General features: G+C 28.3%; 2 protein-coding genes across 6 annotated transcripts in view; both read left to right on the top strand.

Annotated features, from left to right (window-relative positions):
- Positions 1–1,469, top strand: part of LOC111681030 (phosphoribosyl pyrophosphate synthase-associated protein 2) — a 28,221-nt gene extending 26,752 nt beyond the window's left edge. For 2 of the 5 annotated variants that reach the window (XM_046949370.1, XM_046949365.1), the window contains exons 5-8: positions 489–539; positions 748–859; positions 927–1,073; positions 1,139–1,469. In XM_046949370.1, coding sequence (XP_046805326.1) covers positions 489–539; positions 748–859; positions 927–1,073; positions 1,139–1,297 — 469 coding nt within the window. In that variant the 3' untranslated portion in view covers positions 1,298–1,469. The remainder of the gene's footprint in view (positions 1–488; positions 540–747; positions 860–926; positions 1,074–1,138) is intronic. The other 3 variants (XM_046949366.1, XM_046949369.1, XM_046949367.1) reach the window with 3 other exon arrangements.
- A 13,020-nt stretch (positions 1,470–14,489) lies between these two features.
- Positions 14,490–27,310, top strand: part of LOC111681027 (sodium-independent sulfate anion transporter) — a 39,145-nt gene continuing 26,324 nt past the window's right edge. The window contains exon 1 of the mRNA XM_046948755.1: positions 14,490–14,683. The gene's annotated coding sequence lies outside the window, so the exon portion shown is untranslated. The remainder of the gene's footprint in view (positions 14,684–27,310) is intronic.

Genomic DNA, 27,310 nt, shown 5'->3' on the forward strand with positions numbered 1-27,310 from the left:
ATTCAACTTATGTTTGATAACATTTTAATTATAATTTATAACATATTTTAAGGCAATTTCTATCCATTTTACGATAGCGAACTAAACACGTTCCTAATTTAACGCCATTGTAGAAACCGTTTAAAACCTGACATTATTTTTACAAGTGTAAACAAATTCAGCATTTTATTTGCCAACCAGCTTATTGTTTATTATCTTTTCAAAGTGCAACGTTTTTTTTTTCTAAGTATTAAGCATTACTTTTTTATTACAAATAATGCAGTTTTTAGTTTTGTGTATTGAAAGTAATTCTGTCTATTATATTTTTTATTTTGAAAGTATATTTATAAAATATTGAACCCAATGTGTATATATTAGTTGCAAATTTATAATTTTTAATTAAACTAAAAAAAAAACCGAAAAACAAACAAAATTCGAAAGCAAAAAAAAAAAAAACAAAATTTATTTTCTATTTTATTACAATTGTGTTCAAATCTAAAACAATCCAGTACATATGACATAGGAAATACAGTTGAAATGTGCTTACCAGCAACACCTAGGTTGGTATTTTTTTTTAAACAACAAGAAAAAAAATATACAATAAATCATACTCCAAAAAATTATTAATTTAATTTATAAAAAAATATATTAATTTTAATCAAAATCATAAAACATTAATCTTCATGTTCATAAAAAACGCAAAATATAACCATTTGTTCGCTTAAAGAAAACTACAATTAATCAAATATTGTAATTTAATACATTTAGCAGCCGCACTCGTACCGTAAGTGTATCGGTTGGTGTACCCGATCATCCACCCAAAGTAAAACCACCTATTAACGTTGTAGGTGATGTTTCTGGACGTATTGCCATTATGGTGGTAAGTAAATTGTTGTGCTTTACACAAGCGTCAACAGTTTGGTATACTCTTCTTGTACTACTTGTAGGATGATTTAATCGATGATGTACAATCATTTGTGGCTGCTGCTGAAGTTTTGAAAGAAAATGGTGCTTGTAAGATTTATGTTTTGGCCACTCATGGTTTGTTAAGCTCTGATGCACCTCGTTTAATTGAGGAATCTTTCATTGATGAGGTAATTTTTTGTTTTCTATTTTTATATACAATTTTGTATTAAAATGCTAATTTTCTCTCTAACAGGTTGTTGTTACCAATACCATTCCACATGAGATCCAAAAATTACAATGTCATAAAATCAAAACTATTGACATTTCCATTCTTATTGCCGAGGCCATACGCCGTATACATAACAAAGAATCCATGTCTTATTTGTTCCGTAATGTTACTTTAGAAGATTAGAAAAGAAACTATTTATTTAGCTTGATTTCTGTTTTTATAAATCACTATTAATGGCTTGTTTCCATTTAAAGAAAAAAAAGGTAAATAAATTCCTTAATACATAAAATTTTATAAAAACTTTTTAATCTTTTATTCAAGTATTTGAATTACATAAAATGTTATATTACAAATAATTCATTTATAAACTTTTAATTTTTTTTTTTATAAATACATTTCCCTTTTTTTTGTTAATTTTAAAGTTTGTTTAAGTTGTTTTTTTTTTAATTTTTTTGCATAAAAAGTTTTAACTTCTTTGTTTTTCTCATTCTTTTTGTATTATTTATCTTTAAATACTGTTTGTTTTATTTTTTTCATTATTTCATTTGCTTAATAAAATAAAAATAATTGTAATTAATAATATAAAAAAAGTTGATTTGAATAAAAATGTTCTGAAAAAAAAACAATGTGTTTAATTGATTATCTCTATGAAATAATTTTTAAGCGATCTATATTTATTCTCAATACATTATTTTAGAAATTTATCATAGCGTGAGATTATTACATATTTGTGAAGATGTTTGTAACACCGAAAAATATATTCAAGAATAAAATATATACAAGAATCACTTTCTGAGTCAATTATTCTACGTCCGTCCGTGTGCCCATTTACACACACCAGGTCTCCATAATTCAAGATAATTAAATAAAATTTAGCACATATTCTTTTCTTAACCCAAGGAAAGGGTTTGAAATAGGTCACTTATGTATGTCACCTTATCTCATACAACCATACCCCCGAATAGGTTTTTTTTAGCTTTTAAATGTTAAATGTGTTCAAAAACCTCTTCAACAAACGGCGGAGATCAGTTTCATATGTAAAAATTTTAATGATATTGCCGATTTTCGTAACGATCGGTCCCCTTTAGGTAATGACTTGAAGGTCTATAGTTCACTTGTAAGCATACTAGTGCTTCACTCACTCCGAAATTCTGCATAAATCAATTGATTAATGTAATCGTATCCCTCTACCGAAATTAATAAGGATGAACCCATACTTGGTTGTTTGGTTCAGGCTCTGAAAGTATATTAAAAGGAAAAAAAGAGAATAAACCAAAGTAAAGAGGCAATAAAGAGGAATTGTTAGTAGTAGTAGATGTTGCAGGACGGAAATTGAGATATAGAGAGATTGAAAACATAAAAGGAAAGAGTTTTGGACTCGAAAAATCTACTAATCAGTACTATTGGAGTTTGTATCGTCAAAACAACCACAATGCCTGATAAAAGCGTTTAGTTTATCTATTCTAATCCCTGATAACTCTGAGTTGTCCTCCAGAAATCGATGTCCTAGATATCGAAGTCAGATGTCCTCTAATGCAGGACAATAACAAAGAAGTTTCGTTTTATAGTGCCCTGTAAATTGAGTTGAGTTTGACTATGACTCAGAAGATCAAGCTTTGGCCATGTCTTCTTTGTTTGAGTACAAGTTGGCTTATATTCCCATCTTGCATAAGAGAGTTCACATAACATGTTATCTATGAGTATTTTGCATACTCCTATCAGAGTACCTCAAAAATGGTCTATATTCGATTTGGGCAGCTGTAAACCCGTTAGCTCGTTAGCTATATGATTGTCTGTAGCGTCCCCGGGTCCGCGTACCCATTCGCGTACGAAGTTAAAATTTTTGGCCATCCTATTTAAGGATGTCCCGCATTCCTAGACTAGCGGTGATGTAGAGTGTACACTTGTCAGGAACTTAATTGCAGCTTGACTGGCAGTAAATATTACGATATCTCTGGTAGAAATTTTATGATACCAGAGCCAGTTTGCCGTACTCTTTATGGCCGATATTTCGGACTAGATTGGATTACAATCATTACCGATCCTGAAAGATATCTTGATACCAAATTCTGGAATGAAAATACCCCTCCCCTCCTCTGCTCGTTCTCATCGTTTTGAACTGTCTGTGACAGGAGGGCGTTCTCCCTCCTTATAAGTTTTTTTTGCCAAAAAATCTAATTCAAATCTCGCTACGTCGAATGATTTTGCGTTCGTCAGGTTAACCACTCGATCTCCCTTCCCTTTAAATCAATTAAATTCTCAGGCCACTGCTCCCGAATGGCCTGCCAAGCTTACCACTGAGTAATACCATCTTAGATTTAGTTACATTTCTCTTTAGTGTACTCATATATTTTGAAACTATTTTTTGGGGGTCTCATGGTTTTGAAAAAAGATCCCTCTAATACTTACGAGTTAACAGAAAAGACTAAGCTCTAATTTGGCTTTGTTCTTACCGCTCCACTTATTAATTCCCATTCACTCATTGTTCCAAAATTTTATTGCAAATGTAATCACTTTAAGAACTTCAAGAACTCATGATTTTAGAACCAATTTAAAATAAAATGTATATAAAAAAGTTAATTAAAAATTCACTAAAGACCTCCAATATGTCTGGCTCAAACTGGTTTTGAATTCTAAACAATGACGAAAGCATTCTGCAAATAATTGTACTTAGAACTAGTACAACTTTTTCTTTATTATTCATACTCTCTATACTCTATACATATGTATATATAAAAATGAGCCAAAATAATTACTAGCAAAAATATTTTATTTATTCAATTGTTAACCTAACTAAACAAATAATAAACTTTATTACTTAATCCCCAACTACAAATTGTTTATCTAAAATTTTTATTTAAATACATTTTATTTGTTAATCCTACAAATTAGATGGGATTAGTAAAAATGTATAAAAAAAATATTTTTAGATTTACCTACATATATGCAAAATTAAAAAAAAATAACTTTTTTGGACTATTTCTAACAATTCTTTTACCCTACAGACGACATTTCAAATTTTGAAAATTATTAGATAGAAAATATTCTTAAAATTTATTTCTTAAAAAAAGTTTAGATCTCAGATCTGTCCTAAGTTATTTAGGTTGTGCCTGAAAATTAAGCTAAATATAAAAATACAAATTAGCCAGATTAGGGTAACGTGATTGTTTGTTTTTTAAGCTACTGTTTTAGTCATGGATTAAGTATACAATATATTTTAATTGATGTCAATAAAAATATATTTTTCTTTACAGATCTTTGTATGTACATATACATATGTATTTGTTTATGATACTTGAGGAATGTAGATAATTAAATAAACTTAAATCTTATTAGTTAAATTTTTGTCTTTGCTTGTGGCATATTTAAAAAATTTAATTTTGTTAAAATTATGCAATCTTAACCAATTTTTTAGGTCTACAGTGAGTGAATCGAGTTAAAGAAATAATATTTTAAGATTTAGATTTTTTGTATTCAAATGCACTAAACACTGCCAAATTTCAGTCAGGCTTTGTAAACTGGTGTTATTAGATTTAACAACTTTTCGAACATTAAATCGAATTTTCAACTTTTTTGTAATTTTTTTGAATCCAAAGACTAGCAGAGGCCGACAAATTTTTTACCCATATAGACATACTGTGCAAAAATTAAAACTACTATGAGTAGTCCAAAACTAATCTAAATATATGCAAAAAACATAGTCCATTTAATATTGTGATGTCCTAAGTGAGGACCGAAGTATTCCCTGGTTTAAATTATGGGAATACAAGATCGGCAACATGATCCCATGTAATGAATGCTTGTTCATGATCCATGACTGAATTAGGTACATAGGACTACTTAACGGATCATGTGCTTTAATAATGTTTACAAGGGAAGTAGTTTTTGGATTGCTTAAATGGATCATGCACTCCAATAATATTTGAAGGGTAAGTTTACTCTTCTACAGATCTGTGCTTCGTTTAATGCGAATCTGGATTTTTTCATCTCATTTGGGATTCAGAGATATCGTGTCCTGAAGTCGTCATATATGCCCTGTCTTAAAGCTTCAGAAAATAAAAGCTTACTTTCTGACATATCTTTTTTCTCCTTCGAGATATCCTCACCAGATTCATATTAATTGAGACTCAAACATTTAAAGTTTTTAACTCAATTTTCAATATTCGAACATAATATTGTATTGTCATCAGTTGTACTCAAGACTTCTAAATTTCAACAAATACGGGCTGCGGGAACTAAGTTTAACTGCTTACAAATTTTTCTCCATTTATCCAAATAAAAATTGAATCTGTTTCCTGGATGAAATTCCAATTAATATCACTCCCAAGAAGAGCCATCCATGTAGCAACAGAGTCTTAAATGTTCCTCTTAATCACACCATTCTATGCGATCGGGCACATCGGATTTTTTTATGTATAGGTTTCCAATGCTTCCATTAATAACCTCTTTAGGCAGTTAAAGTTAGAAGCACTTCAGGCCGTACATTTCAGTTGGTGAATATCTTCCAGCGTTTCCACAGCCTTGGCTGATGTAGTGTTCAAAGCAATTCTTATACCAATTCGGCATGTACCCTAAACTCCCTGTTTGTTCAAAGAGAAGAAGTATTTCGATTATTTAGAATTACAATTACTTATAATCAGAGTAAAACAAAAATCAATTACTACTACAGATAATTGTAATTTGTTATTCATCAATTACAAATAATTATTATTGCTATTTTTGAGTGGGCAGTAATGAAAACCTTTTAACCATTACCACTTACGCATTATTATAACTATGTCATAAATTTTGTAAACTAAAGTAATTACATTACACGACTTATCAATTAGTTAATTAACATATAATTTTAAGTGAATCGTGCTTAATTACAATAACATGCAATTGAATTAAACCAATTTCAATTACCGCAACAATTTTTTCACATTTTGGTCAATACCTAACGCATCATTAAGTCAAAAACAATTATAAGTGATAATGTTAAATTATTAATTAAAAATGTTTGCAGTTATTATGTCTGAAACAGGAACTGTTAGGAATCGTAAATTGTACTACTCATGATTATTGATAATATTTACTCTTTGTGATTATTCAAACGAGTTAATTCATTTAGCATTACTTTTATAATTGCTTACGTTTATTATTTCAATTCCTTTGTTTTCAACTAAAAATTGTGGACACAATTGTGTTTGTTTTATTTGGTTGTCTCTCTTAACAAAATACATTATTATTAATAATTAAATAAATTTGTTTTATTACAAGTATTATGAAATATTTTATTTGTTTTAAGCTCGTGCAGTACTAAATTTTTTTATATCCACCATCAAAAATGATGGGTAGTATGTATATTGCTTATGTCATTCCATTTGTAACAGTCCGAAATATTGGTTATAGACCCACAAAAGTATTACTGTTCTTGATCAGGGCTTGCAAAATTTGTACAATTATACGTTTTTTGGTACAATCGATCGATCTTCAAAAGTATGTATCATTGTAATGAACCATTTTGTACAAAAGTTCAAAGAACTACCGACTTCGGTCAAATTTTTAATAAAATCTAGTAAAGAATATTGTAAATATTTTCGGAAGATATTAAAACAGTTAACAAAGAGATTTTTTATACCCTACGCCACTTTAGTTGGGATGGTATATTTGGTTTGTGCTGATGTTTGTTACTCACAATAATATTGCTCCTAAACACACCTGAAAGTACACCAATCGGCTCAGAATCATTTTCTGAGTCGATTTAGCCTATTGAGAATGATTAAGATCGGTCCATTATTTCACCCCCACATAACTGAACTCCCAAATAGACTTTGTAAACCTTGTAATCAAACTACATTTCACAATTTTCAAGATAATTCAATCAAATTTGAACTTTTATTGTCTCAGAGACGAAGCCTATTGAAAATAGTTAAGATCGGTTATTATTTCTCCCAGCCCCATACAACTGAACTCCCATTAGGGCTTTTAAGTTCATAATGATGTTTAATATACTCGTATCTCAACAAAAAGCCGCAAAACCAAGTTCTATACTAGCCTTGATGACCCTCATGAACTTTATAATTATAGAGCCTCATTGGACCCTAGCCCCTATAAAAAGCTCCCTTCAAAATTTGACTTAAATGTCCATAATTTTTTTCAACAATAAATGGCTTAAGTATATCTGAGGCAAAGTACAATTCAACATAACTTTATTATGAAAACTAAATCACATTTTATTTTTGTAATATTTGTAGGATATTATAGTAGTCGGGCCTCGTCCGACTATAATTTCTTACTTGTTTTGAGGATTATTTTTTTGTACGATCGCTTTTGTATTCTATGAATCAGACTAGACAATACACTAATCTCATGTAAAATCTATAGACTAGTCTATTGTCTACATATATATATATATAACTGTATGGTCTTATTTAATCTCTAGTATAATGACTTATCAATAGTTTTGAAGTGCTTTTAACTAGGCGTTTAAAGTATTTTTAGGCACTATTACTAATTTAAAAATAAGATGATAGATATAAAATAAGACTTAAATAAGTTTTGTATTACCCAAAATATCTCTACTAAATGGTATAAAAAATTATTCCATAATTGGTTCCTTCAGAGGTTTTATTAATTTTTTATAATGTAGTTTATCAAATATCTTAAGCTTTAGTGTTTTTCTATATAGTTTCATTCATTCTGATTCGATTACATACATACAAATGCAAAAAGAACTCTTTTGGCGAACCTTGTACTAAAAAGATTTTAACTTTTAAACCACTAAGGTACATTTAACTTTAACAAACATTTTCATAAATGATACTAGTTTCACGTGCTTCTAATTTACTTATAAATAAATGATAAAATTTCTAAATGCTTTTTATAGTAATTTATTAGTACAGTTTCTTATCTGCTTAATTACTTTTTATTCTTAAATATAGAATAACTTAAAGAATTGTTAGTTTTTTTTACTCAAAATCAAACGGTGTTTTATAGCCCATTCCACAGAGTACTTTATGAAGTCCTAGAACATAATAAGTTATAAAACAAGTATGAATGTATAGTCGGGCGTAGCCGACCATATGATACCCTACAAAAGTCAGTATGTTAAAAATAGGGATTATTTAAAAAATAAAGTATTTAATTTGTTTTTTAACTTTATTTCGGAATATTTTAACTTTTTTGCAAAAAAAAAGAGATTTTTTTACAAGAGGACTCTATAAAAGGTACATTTTTAATTTTCCATATTATTGAACCTAGAAACTTGAAATTAATTAATCTCAAAAAGAATTTTTTGAATTTCTATGTGAAAAACTATAAAAGGGGACTTTTTGGTACTTTTTTTCGTTATTCAAAAGATACTTTTTGAAATGTCTGTAATATTGAACCTAGCAACATGAAATTGCATGTAAATCCTGGATAATGTGAGAACCCATAAAAACATAGTTTTTAATACATTGTCGTTCTTCAAGAGGTACCTTTTCAATTTTCTATAACATTGAACCTAGTAATACTAATTATGCGATTTAAGTAAGACCCTTAAAAAGTGGACTTTTTTAATACCTTACCGTTTTACAATTAGTATTTTTTATTTTTTTGGAATAAAATTCGTACTGACAGTTTTTCACCCACCGTTTGTAACACATCGAAATATTGACCGTAAAAGGGGACTTTTTGGTACCTTACCGTTATAAAATTGTGTTTTTTTTTTAATAAAATTCGTACTGACTGTTTTTCAACACATCGTGGTGAAGGGTATATAAGATTCGCCACAGCCGTATATAGAACTCTTACTTGTTTTCAATGTTTCCATTTTTTATACCCACCATTTGTAACATATCGAAATGTTGATCATTGACAAAAGACGATCTAGCCTTGTCTGGGTGTCTATATGTTGAAAGTCCGTACGGAAAGAGCTAAAGGGTTAATATTTTACACAAATATTCTCTATAGGTAAGATTTGTATATGCGCAATATCGTCCACGTTTTGGTGTAGCCCCTATATAAATGGCTCTCCAAAAAAACAGCTTAAAGAGTCATAAATCATATATGAGCCAAATTCTCTCTAGCAAATTTTATGAAGATCGGTCCATAATTGACCCTACTCCTCATATATATATTTTTTTCGAGAAAAATGGACCTTTTTCTTTTCACTCATGACCCGCATGACCATGTCTATAGTCCATAGACATTAACATTTAAACTATGCTAGATCACAATACTGTCTATATTTAGATTAGTTAACTGACAGATCCTTAGATAACAAGACTTTCTATATTTAGACTAGTTAACTGACTGATCCTTAGACTATAGACTACCATACCATTAACCAGTTACTAAACAGGATTATAGATCACTTAATAGATGTTACAAAGACCTTTAAATAATCTGCTCTATAGACTGATTATTAGACTAGTTAGTAAACTCTACATTCTCTTAATCACTTCATAAATGTTTCATAGACAAGTAAATAGTCTGTTCCATAGATTTGATAGACTGTTTCTAGTCCACTTAATAGACTATTCGAAAGACCACTTAACAGACTAGTCAATCAAACTCTTTCAAAAATATATACATAATAGTCATTAAATAAAGCTAAAATATACCTTTATTGTTATGGAAATGTCAATGTCATATTTATTTATTACTATTACAAATCATTCAGTCGTGGTGAGAGAACAAGAGGGAGTAAATGCAAAATGCTATTTCAATGTCTACAACTAATTAATTGAATAATTAGTAATTAAACAAAGTTTATTAAACTTTTAGTTAGAAATTAATTACGTCTGTTAAACATAAATTAGCGCATTCAATTGAACATTTGTTTACTAGAATCGAAACAACTTTTATTGTAATAAATTATTTAATATTTATAAATAATAAATGTAATAGTTTAAATGTTAATGTAATAGTTTAAATAATAAGATGATCTATTGAAAGGTACAAAGTCTATTCCTTTAGATTTACGGGTTTTCTTTTTTCCGTTCACATCTTTCTTCATTTTAATAAACTTAATCAATCATAAATTAAATATTTAATTAAGTACTTACGTGGTTTAAAAAAAATTTATCTAGACTTGACTCTGACAGCTTGTTTTTTTCAGGTAAAATGACGCAAGTTGCATTTTAATAATAAATCAGATGACATAGTTTAAGATAATAATGATTCTCTAGAAAATTGTAATTGACTTTATTTGGTAAAATGAAGAGGTAATTAATCATTCGAAGGTATATAGTCGTTTTATTTCAGGTTTGTTAAGTAAATTTATTTTAAAATTTCCCAATTATTACGATAATTGGCATTATATTTTTATATATTTGTAAATCGGCTCAAGGGTATACCAAATTATACAAATTTCTTTTAAATTATCGGCTCAGAAACCTTGATAGGACCATTACGTTTTAAACATCACACATACACTCACATATTTTCCTACTATCGTGATACATATGTTCTCAATTTCAGGAAAAATATTTATCCTAAAATTCTCTAATTGCATCGCACTAGTTTAGACTGTTATTATTAAAAATTTCGACTTGTGAGTTCGCATACAAACTTACGTACGTTTCAGTCATAACAAAATAATTTTATATATTTTCTTTTTATCTCTATTAAAATAATTGTTTTTAAATGTTTATCTTAGCTGTTTTTTTTTTGTGTAAATAAATTAAATTGCTCGCATAAGTTTCATGCATAAAAATGTGTCACGTGCTGTCAGCAGCAAAAAACAAATCTTAAATTAAATAAAAACAAAATATGAAAACAATTAATAAGGGACCACTCACAATCGGTGTTGTACGATTGTATTATAGTATGTCGTTGTTGGAAGCATTTTTATGACATAAAACTATACGACATCGATTGTAAATTGGACAAATGTTTGTGAAAATTTCATATGACCTTGTTACCTTACATCGGCTAGTAATTAAGATATATTTAGGCAATCATAAATCTTATTCTTGTGACTGTAACTTGTCCTACTTTGAGACTTTGTTTTAGAGGTTGGAATCTTTAAAACTGTATGTATTGAGGTTGTTCTCTAGAATGTATAAGATTCATTAATTGTCTTGCCATTGTCTATAAGAAAGTCAAAAACTAATGTAGAGAATGAGAAATCGAGAACTACAAAACTTATAATGATACCAAAAAAATTATACATTTTTATTCCGGGAATCATGTTAGGATTATAGAGATGCTTCAAAATTTCTTTTTAAAAATCGATTTGCATTTTTTTGCTTTCCTGTAAATAGATAGATCAAAAAGGTATATATAGATTGTTGTATTTTCACCGATTTCTTTATTTGTCGAAAATCAAAGGAACAATTTTATTCCCATCATCTTCGACTATAAATTATGATCCGCCCAATTAAACTTTTCTGGCATCGGATATTTTGTGGAAAATTTATAAATAAAATTGTTTTGATATATGTGTATTTTTGTTCAAAGTCTATAAACAGCTAAACGGACTGACGAATTTTCATAAAAGTAAAATTTTGGCATTTTTAAATAGACGATATATCCCACCCATATACAAAATACGCATTAAAATTCGTATATATACATATGAGAAACTTCAATTCCAAAATTTTGCTCTAGCAAAATGGGCCGACTAGAATTAGTGGGTGTAGCATCTAATTTATATTATCTTATTATATTAGTCAAATACTAAAATTCTTATATCTAGGAAATTATGTAAGTCAGAGTCCTCAAGCTGGTGTCGTGAACGTGTCATTTGTTATATTAATCTAATATTAACATTTAAAACCATGATATCGATATGAACAGTTAGGGGCGAACTATCGAGAGTGAGCGTGTCATTTCTCACATAAATTAAATACTTACGTACATGGTCGGTTTTCGTTTCGTAAAGAAATAATCGTTTATATAACGAAATACTTTTTTAATTTACATAAAATATAAAATAATTTTAAATCATTCCAAGAAAAGGCCGAGGATGCATTTGACCAGTTTATAGTCCCGCCAGACTAGAGGTACTGGTAGCACCTTTTTTCTCTGGATTGTAATAACATCAAGGTGGGGTATTACATCAAGTCATCATGCCTAGGTATAATTATTTAGTTTGAAAGGAGGATGTACATACATATATAATACATCGAATCCGAAAAAATAAACCTAGACCCCGATAGAGGCCTATAGTCCCTGTTGTGTGCTTCTTAACCACCTCCGGTCTACCAGACTAGAACACTAAACTACCGGAGGCCACAGCCAAGTTATAAAACAAAGTTAAGCAAGATCGTTACGTTATTATTGGTTTAAAACATGAACTTAAATATGTAGAGCCCGGATTAACTAAGAACCTATAAAATGGGAATTGTCGTTTCGTTTTTTAAAAGATACTTTTTGAATATTGAACCCAGAAACATGAAATTAAGAGCCCTAAGTTAATGCAAATCTGTAGGAAACACGCAGCGCACTAATTGAACAAAAATCTATAAAGATGAACTTTCTAAAATTTTTTCGTTGTACAACTGGTCGAAATATTCGGCTAAGACTCATATATTCTTGGTCCTTATTAGATTCTAAGACGATCTTGTCATGACTGTCCGTCTGTTAAAATCACTATATGGACCACATGGGAGATGTTAGACATTTGCAATTTTTTAATATTCTCTATTTATAATGTCGGTCGACATTTTCACATTGCCCCCATACGGAAAAAAAACTTATTTTCATAGGCTAATATACGAAAAAATATATTACAAAAGTTTTTGTAAAAGGGCTTGATTAATTGATATTTTTTTAGTGTCCGACCAAACGTTCGGGTACGGGTTCGAAGTTCGTTAAAAAGTGAGGTTCGGTCAATGTTCTGTGTTCGGCGAAATTTTGACCGAACACCGAACTTTTTATAAAATGTTTATTAATCATATTTTTACATCATCAATATTGAAAGTTTCTAGATAGACATGTCTAGTCTACATCTAGACATGTAGACTATTGTTGCAGATTGATTGGTATTCAAAATGTACGAAATCAGTTTACATTATAAGGTTCGCTTTAGAAAAAGACTAAATTATACTTAAATTTTTTTATGAACCAAAATTTCATATAAATCGGCAAATTGAAATATGCAATTTGTGTTAAGTATTGAATGAATAATATTATCTTAATATTATACATATATATTTTCATTTTGATTTCGATACATATTTAAAACGAAATTTTGATCACCTTGGATCAAAATATGAACATGTATAACATATGATAATATGATAAATACAAAAATATCATGATGAAATATTTTGACGGTATTTAATCATAATATGATATTTTATAATTCTAACAATAACGATAACATGTTTAGACTACAATCATAGTTTTAACCACAAGCAAGTTTTTTTCTCTCCTTGCTCTTACAGAGAATTATTTCATTGTCAATAAATCGTTTAAAAACCAAAAATAAAAGTTTTAAGATATATGCATTTCACAAAATAGTTTGTTATTAGATATTTATCACTCTCTGGGATTCGAAATTAGTTGATAATTGACCCAATTGCTAATTAAAGACCATTTTCAAAAAATCTTCCGGATGTTTATATTTTGGTTTTGAATGTTATAAATTTAATCTATTTTATCATAAATGCGTTTTTCATTTAAGAAAAAAGTTCATGCTCACCGAACTTTGAAAACCGAACAAAGTTCGGGTTCGGCCGAACATTCAAATTTATCGAAGTTCGGGTTCGGTGTTCGGTACCGAACGAAATTTGGTGTTCGGTCAGACTTTATTATTTTGTATTATAAACGTATATATAACGAAAGAAGTAGTAGAGAATAGCTTTTCGTTAAGTTAATCATGGATTATTTTCAGTGTAGTTAACAATAAGTAAGTAGTTAAATTTAGTATAATGAATGAGATTTTATTTTATAACTTTTTTTCAAAAGCTTTAAAAACAACAAAAATATATACTTACGCCTAGAGCTAATTATAACGTTAATAAACGATCTTTATAACGCCAAAGCTATATGATGTTTTATATGTGAAACACTTTTTTATTTAGATAATTTTCAAGTTTTTCTCTTAATATTTTTATCTATTTATGTTTTAATTTAAATATTTCTTTGTTTAAAGAATATTTTGATGATCCGTATTAAAAAAAAAGTATATTTGCACAAATACAAGTTTTATTTGTTTTTCTTTTTATACGTGAATATTTTTGAAATACCTTATCATCAGAAATTATTATCTCGTGCCGCAAAGGAAAACCTAACTAAGTATATCTTTTTTTTTTTTTTGAATTTAAGTGCGACAATATTCGTATGGCCTTTAGATTTGTGAGTGACTTGATCATAATTTTGTCGCTATTTTTTTTTTGTTACTATTCGCTTACGGATGTACATTACGGGTATAGAATATTTTTGCAGTGATTTATAAAGACGAGCGTTTTGTCGAGATAACTTTTAGTTAAAATTTTCGCATAAACACGTGAAGTTCTGATGTGTTGTTGACAAGAATAAGAGCAATAGTATCGTAGCAGTAGAAAAAAAGAAATCTTGTAAACAAGGAAATATTTAAAAATCAAGGAAGGATACGATATTTGGATAATACGAGTGTTGTTTGATAAATAAGTGGTGCGTAATAGAAATTCTTTAAAATTTTGTACTTCTAATATAAGAATAATATTTGCGTTTCTTTATATGTGAACTTGAATAGTAATTCTAAATATGTGAATAATTTTTAACAGAATTAACATGAAAGTAAATTTTTAAAATTATTTGAAAAATTTTGTAATTCTAAAACTGATCAAAAGTGAAAATTAAAAATTTTTTAAAAATTATAATTAATTGAAAATATCTTAAGTGTGAGTCGAATTTAAAAAATATATTTAAATGGAAAGATATATAAAAATATTTTTGAAAATTTGTTGATTGTAATTTGTTGATGAAAAATCCATTAAGAAATCTACCTTCTAATCTACCTTCTGTAATTAGAAAGGTAGAAAGGGGAACATTCGCCATAGGGGCACATCTGTCAATGGGAATAAATTGAAAACGTAGTAATCGATTTTATCACATTATCATACATATCATTACATATTATGAAAGGCAGACGTGATTTATTGTTTTTCAAAAGACTGTGAAAATATTTCACTGTGTGTTATCTTTGTGCTAACTTTTTTTAGTTTTTGTGATAGAAAAAATATATTGGTTGGTGATATAATGTCAATAATAGTGAACCATAAGGCATACTATTTTTTTTCGATAACATAATTAAAAGCACGAAAAAATTTTAACTTAACCCCAGAACTGCCCCTGGGGCACATTCGCCAAATAGATGTAATGCTTGTGATGTAGAACAAAAATAAAAAAAAACAATAATTATTTTTTTTTTTTAACTTTTTGTCCAATGTGGAAAAGTTTAAAAAAATTACATTAATATGAATTAGGAAAGTTCGAAAGGAATAAAACAAAAGCCAACACATCTAAGTATCCGAACAAAGAAAAAAATTTAAGAATATGTATTGTGGTTTTAATTTGAGACCGCCTTAAAAAAATGCCGTATGATCCCGCTTCTACTCTAATTGATAACTACTACATATAGTGTGAGTCCAAAAAAGTGTCAATTTTGAAACGAATTATTTTCATTGACATATAATATTATTAATTTGCATTATGTCATTTTAGACCAATTATTTGCACCCACTTGTATTTGATCAATAAATATGAACGAAAAATTTCGTCACTAGATTTTTTTAAATAATATTTACTAAAAAGAAATTTTAATTAATAAATTATTTTTAATAGCAAATAATTGGCACGTGTTGTTTATTTATGCCATTGACGCTTGTATATTTATGACGAGGAATCTTTTTCAAATTTGAAACGTTGGAAATGAAAATTATTAAATTAATATTATTATGTAAAACTTTCTATCGAGGAGCGACTATATTCTTTAGTCGCTTTGCCGCAGTAGTACTAGATCTTTTTAATCTCTGACCTTTGTTGATTCGTTGCTTAACTTCCGAGATGTATAAACATTACTTCTGTAAACATTGCTGACAACTTGTTAGCAGTTAACTGGACATTGAGCAGTTCTGAAAGGTTCTAATCCCTAGACTATATTGACAAATAATGGACAAATGTCATTTTATTGCTCTTGACCTATGGTCGTGTGAGCACATTTGCTTTATAGCTAAAACGTTGTGGCCCAATATGGACCCTTATCTACTTGGTCTTTATAGAATATAACTATGTTGGCTTGGCTCCTTGCGTCGGTCTATTTTAGTGATCTATCTGATTTATCGAATATTCAACTGAAATGACTTATCGCGTTCCTAGATCTTACGAATGTGTGAAAATTTCATTTCTCATCTTATTGATATACGTCTCTACTGTTCGACAGCTATATTGTCTGGTTTCTTCACGTCGTATTTCCTTTTCTGACTCTTTTCTCTTCTTTTTCTCTCGATCTACTCTTTCAACTATTGATTTGTCTATTGATCATTTTCTGAAGAAAACTCCATATGTGACTCCGAAAACCCGAAAGATTTAGTTTAGATTTAGATTAGTTCATGTCGAATATATTTCGCTTTACCGGCGCTATATGGAGTCTTTATGGGTAGGGTCTATTTGAACCGATTCTCCGGTGGACTGATGGCAAAGAGATTTTAGTTCTAATAAGACATTTTTATGTAAAATTTCATTGTTATACCAACATTTCGAAGTATGTTATGAGCGATGAAGTTTTTTCTGAGAGGGGCTTTATATGATCAATCCTCATAATAGTTAACTAAAAGATTTTGGTATAGTTATCGTTAAAATATTATACCTTATATGTGTTCAAGAAGAAATCGCCAAACATCAATGTCAAGCAAAATGCATCCATTACAAATCCGGCAAAAAAAAAACGAAGTACTTCTAAAATAATAACATTTATCACCACTTCAAAGTAGCACTAAGTGAATTTATTTTTAGCTTCCGTGGAAGTGATGTTTATTGATGTCCAAAGAATCGAAAAGAATCCATTATTTTTGGAATTTAATCCATTTTATTTTGGAGTTAATTGATAAATGTGTGTAATTTATTTATGTTAATGTTGATTGAGTCAAATTAGTTGTATTCTATAATATTACTATTTCACTTCCTAATAACTTCCAAATAAGAACATAAAAATTACTTCTTGAGAATGACTTTAGATGTAGTGAATTTGAAATCAAATAAAAAGAACATTCCTCTCATGACAAACCTGTGTTAAAATCATTAATACTTCAGGTCTTTTTCAGTACTTCCATGGAGTAAATTCTACTTCTTTTTAGCTTCTTTGAAAGTTCTTTTTTTGCTGGGAAAATTTTAACTTTCTATATGCTTTCGTTTACACTCTTTCGTATCTTAAACAAACAGAGGCACATGGCCAGATTGTCTTATAATGGAAGAATATATATACTTTAATGGACCTTTCTTTAATGCCTCAAATTAATAACAAAATCGACATTGAATTTCAAACCTAAGACCCTATCTTATGCTTGACTATTTTACTACTGTAATAAACTACAAATGCCAAACCAATTAAGATCCTTTTTTAAGGGATTAAAAATAGAGAACGAGGGACTTATCATGATTTCCTAAAAAGTAAATTTCTTAAATATACTGCCCTTTGAATAATAACTTCTAAACAAATCTAAACACATTATTAATAAACTCTCCTCAATATATTTTATGGAAAATGATAGAAATGCTGTAAACTTAAAAGCAATCTGAAATAATCGCGATTTTTTAAATAAAAATTGAATTCTATAAATCTTTCTAATTCTTATTGATTGTTTAAGTAATTCCCAGTTAAAGCACTTTCACAATTTGCAGTTTATATATTTTATGACAATAGAATAAGTAGATTTGGAAAAATAATTTTTTCTTATAAATCAAATACTTAATCCAGAACCATTAAAAAAACCAATAGTAATAATTAATATTAATCTTATCATTTATGTCATAACATAAATGTGACGTTTACTTCTATACTAATTGTTGTAGAAAAAGTTTTGCAAAAAAAAGATACATTTTAATAAAATACCAACAAATTGAGTTTATTTAAATTTGAAATTAATTCATTGCTTGTTTTACAATAAATATTAAAAAATGGACTTTGTTCATTTAGTTAGTGAAATGAGTAAAACGTCATATTTGGAATTTTAATAAAAAAAAAACATTTTAAAATAAATTTAATAAAATTGATAATCAAAAGCAATTAAATGTTTTATAAATTCACTGTTAGTTTGTTTGTGTTAATTAATTTGTAATAAATTAAAAAAAATAATTATTGTGTATAAAGTCAAGTAATACATGTGTTTTAACAGATTTACAACACTTTTTTCACCTAAACATTTGATAAAGTTCTGAGTTACAATAAGGGAGTTAACCGATAAATGGTTTTAATTAAACAATTTTATTCTAAACAGCTATAGTAGGAAAAGTAATATTTGCTTGTGAAAAAATGTGATTTAGTTGTCATAATAAAGTATTAAAGTTGAATTGTACCTTTTCTCAAACATAAGCCGTTTATGGTTGAAATTTTGATGGGGCCTTCTCGTAGAGTCTAGGTTTATATGAGGCCCTATAATTATAGAATTCGTGAGGGTCATTAAGTCTAGAATAAAACTTGGTTTTGCAGCTTTTTGTCATGGACGGACAGACATAGCTAAATCGACTCAGAAAATGATTCTAAGCCGATTGGTATACTTTGGGTATAGGACCAATATTATTGTGCGTTACATATACCAGCACAGGCCCAATATAGTCTTCCCCCTTAAGTAGTGTATGGTATAAAAATAAACGAAGTACTTCCAAAAGAAGTATTTATACTAAAAAATTTAAAATCTTATGTAAGAGTACATGAACAAGTTTATTAATTTCTCTATTGGTTAGTCTGTTAAATAATCTATGAATCTGTCTATTAATAGGTCTATCGACTAGTCTATGTACCTAATCTATGGATAGTCTATGGACCTAATCTATGCATAGTCTATTGACTATACTTGGACTAGTCTATTGACATATATATAGAAAATTCTATGGACCAATCTATTAGTGACTAATATATTTGCTAGTCTATTGATCAATATATATATACTATGGAACATGTCGTTGACTAGACTACGGACCAGTCCACAGACATAAAAATATACTTATCTATATATCCGTCTGTTGACTAGATTATGAACCAGTCTATTAATAAGTATATTCTACGGATCAGTATATTGACTATTTTATGGACGATTGATGTTCTTTTGACATAACTATGAACGAGTCCACAGACATGACAAGAGACTTTTTCGCATAGCAGTCTGTTGAATAGCCTATGAACTACTTTATTGACTAGTCTATTCACTACTTTATGGATTAATATATTGACTACTATATACATATATATTAGTCCGTCGAACGGTCTAGAGATCAGTTTGTTAACTAGTTTGTTGACCGTTCGATTGACTTTTAAATGGATTAGTCTTTTGTCTAGTCATTAGATTGTTTTGTTGATTAGTCCTTGAACTAACCTACATGTCTATTGACAAGACTATATACAAATTTTTGGATAATTATCAAGCTTAAAAGAGCCTAAATCAAGTAAATAGTTAAGCGTTGAAACCATCGGTTTTTGGTTCTCAATTTAATCAGAGCTTTAATCAAGTTAAAAATTATAGAAACAAGCATATTTTGGATCATCGATCTCCATCTCATTTTAAGATTAAATCAAGCATGTTTTGAGATCACTTTATTCCAAAAAAGGCTTTATTTTATCAACATTAATGCTTGGCTGATTCGAGATTGATTCAAGCATTTTGCACTTGATTCAAGCCAAACCATATTATTGAAACCGTTATGGATAGATTAAAACCCGAATGGCTGATTATTTTGAATGTGTGGATTAGTCTATTGGCTTGTTTAGGGGCTAGTTTATTGACTATGCTATGTACCAATCTATTAATTAGTTTATATACTAGCATCTTGATCTAGCTATGGATTAGTATATAGACAAGTCTATTGTAATATCTGTGATCAATGCTATTGACAAATCAATGGACCTATCTATAGCAATAGTTTTATTTTCAGAAAAGTTTTAGCTTGTCGTGTCATTTTCGTGCCCGACAAGGTTTGAAAAAAGTCAAAACCCTGAAACCGAATTACACTTTTCTAAAGGATTGAGCTGCTCTGAATCCTAATCTCGGATTTCTTGGGATTTAATATAATTTGTCTTAAAGTTTAAAAACTTCAACCTTTTTGGAGACTTTATAACAGCACCGAGAGATATATCGGATGCTAAACCTTCTGAATGAACTTATAGACGTTATAATGTCTTAACAATGTACTCTCAAACTTTACATCATGATATCTCGAATTTCTGGGTTTAAAAATGTGTAGCCTTGATCAAATATTTGTAGGTATTTAATTAAAATCTAAGAACCATACTTCTCTGTAGCAAATCGTGATTAAATTGTTGTCAACCAACTTTCATTCACATATACATACTTTATCTTAAAAAAAAAAAAACAAATTCAAAGAAAAGTTAATAACATTTTAGAGTTTTTTAAAAAAATTAATACATAGTTGCTATTAAAAATTAAAACAATAATTAAACGATTGAAATATCGACAACAGCTTAGCAAAATTATCTTTAAAATGACTGTGTAATGTAAATTAAAACAAGTATGAATTTATAGTCGGACATTGCCGACCATATGATACCCTACACCAGTCAGTATGTTAAAATTGCGGATTTCTTTTTACCTAAAGCATTTAATTTGTTTTATTGTGAAGTTATTTAATTATTGTTGACAAAAAAATTTTCTACAAGAGGGCTCATAGGGCAGAAGGGGTAAATATGGGCCTATCTTTATAAATTTTGGTAAATGAATTTATGTCTACTTCAAAGTCATTTATGTAGATTTTGATCGTTTTATTAGTAATTATAAGTAAATTTTGACCTTCAAGTCATTTTCTGAAGGGGAGTTTGTATGGGGGATAGGGTCAAATGAGGCCCGATCTCTATAAAAATTAGTATTGTCGTTTATTGTTCTATAAAACTAATTTTTCTTGATTTTTGTTGATATTATAAAACATTTAACGTAATTGTGAGCCTAAAGGCCCGATTCGGGGATACGGTTGTATGGGGGCTAGGAGAAATAATAGACCGATTTCAACCATTTTCAATAGCATGTGCCAAATTTCATTAAATTATCTTGAAAATTGTGACCTGCAGCGTGAGCACAAGGTTTACATGGACACACAGACAGACGGACGGACGGGCGGACAGAAGGACATAGCTAAATCGACCCAGAAAGTGATTCTGAGCCGATTAGTGGGTCTAGGACCAATATTTTTGGGTGTTATAAACTTCAGCACAAACGCATAATACCCTCCCCACTATAGTGGTGTAGGGTATAAAAAATATTACTAAATTATTGCCCTCGACTGTAAATATTTTATAACAATTTTCGGTTAATTGAAAGAAAAGAAAAAGAATAATAATAATATTAAATTGTATTGTTTATTATTATTGTGTGAACACCAACAATATAGTCTTGTTAAATGATGTGCAGAAAAATTAATAATAATTGGTTATTGTTGTTTTCTCTGTTATAGGGCGAGTTTGCGAAAAGAAATTCTTAGACATCGTAGAATTTTTTTTTGTTACAATACCTATTAGGGTTTGGTTGCTATTAATGACAAAATTATTCGATACATAAATATGTATGTATGTATGTGGTACAGATATTGTCGTAATTTTCCATAGAAATTGATGATGGAGAAGTGTTTTGTTGTTATCTTTTCAAACATCTTACATAAAAAATACATATGAGTAGAAATAAATATTTTTAATATATATTTTTATTGCGATTTAATTTAATTGTTGTAATAAATTTCATTTAAAATTGTATACAACTCATCATAATTTGCAAGGTTTCCTTTCCAAAGATTAACATTTTAGATAAAGTTTTTTTTTGAAATATGAAATATATAATCAAAAGATAAAGTACATACTAGTATAATTGTTCTGGTTACCCGAATGTAAATATTATTTATTATTTTGTTTGTAAATAAGTATTTTGAAAAATTAAAACAAATATTTATACATACTATATGTAGTAAAAAAAAAACTAGTCATAAAAATTCATGTAAATATTATGAAAATTAAACAAATTATTAAATGCATTTTAACAACTGTAACGGCCGACTAGTCTGGAGAGTTTAAGGAAAAATACAGACTTGATTTTATTCACTTTTTATTAGCATTTATAAACTTTGGATTTTGTTCATAAATATTATCTTTTTGTAAATAAATAACTGTATATATTATCCAAAGCAGTTGCAGAATATATATTTTGATCAGGGATCAAATTACGGAATATTTAAATATATCACGATAAAAATATGTTTTCATATCAGAAATACATTAACATAAAATGTACTACATTTCTCTTAAATGTTCGGTAATTCGGTTATAGAACTAGCGCAAGATCCAATGTTCATAATGGTATAGCTTAAAGAATAGACTAATCCATAGAACTGTCTACAGACTTATCCATAGACAGACTAGATACTAGACTAGTCAAGTGATTAAATCTGTAGGCGAGTCGATAGTCGCTATTTAATTATCAAGTCCATAGACAATAAACGGATAAGTCCATAGTCTAGTTAACAAACCAGAAACTTGTCATTTGATTGATCCATAAACTAATCAATAGTAGAGTCGATATTTTTACTATTATGGTACTCAGCAAACTAGTCAAAAGAATAGCTAGTAGACTGAACTAAACCATAGAACTGTCTACAGACTTATACATAGAATACGTACTAGACTATTCAAGTGATTAAATCAGTCGATAGTCGCTATTTAATTATCAAGTCCATAGACTAGCTAAGAGACCAGAAACTAGTCATTTGATTGATCTAGAAACTAGTCAATAGTAAAGTCGATAATGGTACTAATATGTTACTCAGCAAACTAGTCAAAAGAATAGCTAGTAGACTGGACTCCATAGACTATTTGAGAGAAACTAGTCTATAGACTATTCGAGAGACTAGTCTTAGACTATTCGAGAGTCAAGTCTATATAAGTGTAAATATGATTGTCTATTAACTATACAATAGCAAGTTCATAAACTAATCAGCGTAGTGTTCCATAGAATAGCCAATAGGCTAATCGAGGGACGAGTATAGTTCAGTGGTGCTCAAACACATACTACCATAGACTACCATGGTTTTATTTGTGTTGGTAAAGCAGCAGAGAACTGAATACAATTCAAAAGAAGAGTTTACTAATAAAATGACTAAAAATATTTATTATGGATTTTGACAGCCAGCGTATATCAAAGTCTATATATAAAAAACTATCAACTGTTCTTTCGTCTTCTCCTACATTAATTTGACTTTCTCAAAATTTTGTTGTTGTATTTCTGTGCGTATTTTAAAAACGTCGCGCACATACCTTGCTTCGACAAGTGCTGATCAGCAACTGATTTGATTTTGTTTTTCAAGTTAAGAGCAAACCAACTGATATTGCTCATTATAAAACGAAGAAGAATTAAACCTATAGTGTATGTGTATCAACTTAGCGTTAGCAGAATATTCTTTCCCTATCACGCGTGCTATGAAATGGCAAAAAGGAGCTCCTCTGGTATAGATTACATTTAATATTCTAATTATGAACTATTCAATAGCTACACCATAACCTAATCAACATAGTATTTCATAGAATAGGATAATCCATGGACAAATCGAAAGTATAGTCAGTATGTTGACTATTCAATTTATTGATCTAGAGATCAGTTAATATTCGAGCTATTCATACACTAATTAACAAAAAAGTCAATAGTCTTATCAATAGAAAAGTTTTATTCTATTAATTAGTTAATAGAATAAAACTTAAACTAGTTTTAGTCAAGATACACTTATCAATAGACCAGTCCATACTATATAATACGCTTCAATACTATATAATACGCTAGTCCTTTCATTTGTCTAGGTTATAGGATATGCTACTGATAATAATTTAGAATCTTTTACCCTCTTATGACAATAGAAAAGTTATAAATAAAACTATTGGTGACAAATTAAATAGCTATTGAAAAGTAAAATAATTCAGCAGATTTATGCTAATGAATACAGTGGGATTTCTTTACAACTTCTTTACATTCTAAGAACCCAACTTAGTACTGAATTATAAACATCAGAGTAAAAACCACAAACAAATTAAAATTTAAAAAAATTTCATGGAATTGGGTATTTTAAATATAAAAATCACTATAAATTTATATTAGTTATACCCTTCAAAATAATAATAATAATTATTGTATATGGTTAAATGTTTAATTAGCTTTTGAGGAAGTAAATGTAAAAGTAATAATGATTACAAAAATAAAAACTAAATACTAAATGATTGTAAAACCACAAGATTTCAATTCTAATAAATATGAAATTATAACTAAATAATTACAATCAACTACTGAGATTGTAAGTATACAATTGTCTTTACAAACAGTTTGTATGGAAAATTAATAAGAAGCTTACAATTTGGTTGAAATAACTAATTCAAACAAAAAATTTGCTTAAAATAACTAATCGTCGATTAGTTGAAATAAATAATTAAGGAAGGATAGCAAATGATCACTCTGATTAGTTTTAATTTAATTTTTAAAATATTTGTCAAACTAAGAAAATTCTATTGCACTCTTAATTGAAAATTTAATTATAAAATATTTCTATTTAGAAATTAATCGAAAATTGGTTGCCATTTTTTGATCTTACAAAGTTTACGTAATATCCATGAAATATTTCATCAAACGTTTACTCAAGGTGAACGTACTTTTCAACTGTGAAGGTGTATAAATTATAAATATTTATTATTTATTTTTAAGTTATTTTAAATTAACATTATGTTTAACAGTAGTTATAAAAATATATATTAATGATGTTTTTAATTAGTCTGCTATATTGACACACTTTTATATTTTCTTCTTGTTTTAAAAATTACAAGATCTGTGTTATTATACTTACCCTATATTGACTTAGTGGTCGGTATTATGAATTATTGGGTATGTTTGTAATATATTAAAAATGTGAACTTATGTATCATTGATAAATAGATAGAAATATGGATAGATAGATAGATAGATAGATAGATAGATAGATAGATAGATAGATAGATAGATAGATAGATAGATAGATAGATAGATAGATAGATAGATAGATAGATAGATAGATAGATAGATAGATAGATAGATAGATAGATAGATAGATAGATAGATAGATAGATAGATAGATAGATAGATAGATAGATAGATAGATAGATAGAATAGATTAAATTTTTTACGACAAAAAAGTAAGTGAACGAATTGATTGGCGATAGGGGTCATAGAATTTTATAATTGAGTACGGCAGGATCGATTCATAATTTAATGAATCTTTTAAGCCTTTACTTTTCATTTACTTATAGTTGATATAGAGTATCTTGTGATCATGCATAATCGACTATAATTTCTTGATTATTTTATATTAAATTTATGCATTTTTTTAATTTTTTGTTGCAAAGTTACATGCACGTGATGTAAAAAATTGTTTGCAATTTATAATGCGCAGAAACACAAGTTTCCTTAAATAAACGTTTAACTTTGAAACAATTCTTGGTAATGTGGACCATAAGTGAAAAAAAACCCAACGTTTTGTTTGAATCAAAAAATAAACCTGTTTCATAAAAATTTACACTTTAAAGTTTAAACTAATTAAGAGGTTTTTTCTCGTTGAAAAAAAAAAGAAATTGTAAGTGATTTGCCTGGAGGCATATACAGTAGACAGGCTCATTCATAATAAAAATCATTATTAAAGTAAACCCTTTCAAAATTAAGGTGGTTTAATATTTTTTTGCAGAAGAATCAAAGATGACATTATCGAAATGCTATTTTGTCCAAGAATCATTTTTGTTCGTGAGCCAGTCTAATATAGAATATTACTGAGTGAATGAATCAGTGTCTAAATTATATGAGAGTTATATTTTTTTTGTTACAATACATTTGTATTTTTCTTCCTAAAAGCTACTTGTTATGCTTGTGGTGATCTATATTTGTATTTCAAAGGTTCTTTGTTTAAGATCTTAAAATTTTAGGAAATTTTTCTTAATGATCGTATATTATATTTATAAGTAATAAAATTTCCATTTGGTCACAAAAAAATGAAAAAGACACATTAGTTAAATTGTCAAATTAAAAGTTCATGATAAATTGTTGTCATTTAATTAATTACAAATGGATTGAAAAAACTCCAAATATGGTTTTCAATTTATATTTTTTTTAGTCATAAAATCGAGCAATATATTATGACAAACTATGAGGAAAGAAAATATTTTAAAGATCTCGCTTTGTCTGGAGATTCCAGTTATTATTTTAAAAATAAAAAAAACTGAAATCTATGATTCTAAATATGTGTGTCGGTTTTTTGCTACTATAACAAAAATTAATTAATATTTTTCTCGTTAACAAGAATTTTGTAATAATTTCAATAAAATAGCAAATAATCTGCTAAAATGACTTTGAGTCGTTTTATTGTATTTGCTTTACCTCAATTTTATCGCATCGCGTGTTAAAAACTTTTAAGATTTGTTTTTAGTGTTTTTCATGATTTTAAATTTATGTTTTCTAGTAAAATGTTTTCAGTTGTGAGATTTTCGACCAGTAATTCTAACTGTTAGAAAAATGATATATTCAGAAAGCTGGAGAATTGAAAATTGTTATACTTTTTACTCTAAAATTTTCAGATCAATATTGTTATTTAATGCAAAATTTGATGAATAAGGTTCTATTTTACCTAGATAAATGGAATTTTGTATTTAATTCATATGAAAGTCAAAGTTCTTCACTTAAAATTTAAAGATTCTAGCTCTAATAGATTCTCAAATATACGATTTTTTCTATGTAATTTATATGAGAGCTCCAAGTCCCCCAGATGAAAGTCGGTTCTTTGTCAATGTAAAGCTTTTCGTACAAAATTTTGAAAATTTGGGTCCATTAGTTTTTCAGATCAACGAATTTACGATAAAGTTTGTTATTGATCTAAAAAAAAAAACGTATAAAATATGTCTACGATCTTAGGAGAATGTAGGTTGCATCGAACCAGTTGTGAGCGAACCCACAAACTTCGGTTCTCCTGACAGACTAAAACAATAACCTAGCGGATGCACACAAACAGTCATAAATATGTTGAATATGAAGC

The sequence above is a fragment of the Lucilia cuprina genome, chromosome 4 (assembly GCF_022045245.1).
Source record: "Lucilia cuprina isolate Lc7/37 chromosome 4, ASM2204524v1, whole genome shotgun sequence".
Taxonomy (NCBI): Eukaryota; Metazoa; Arthropoda; class Insecta; order Diptera; family Calliphoridae; genus Lucilia; species Lucilia cuprina.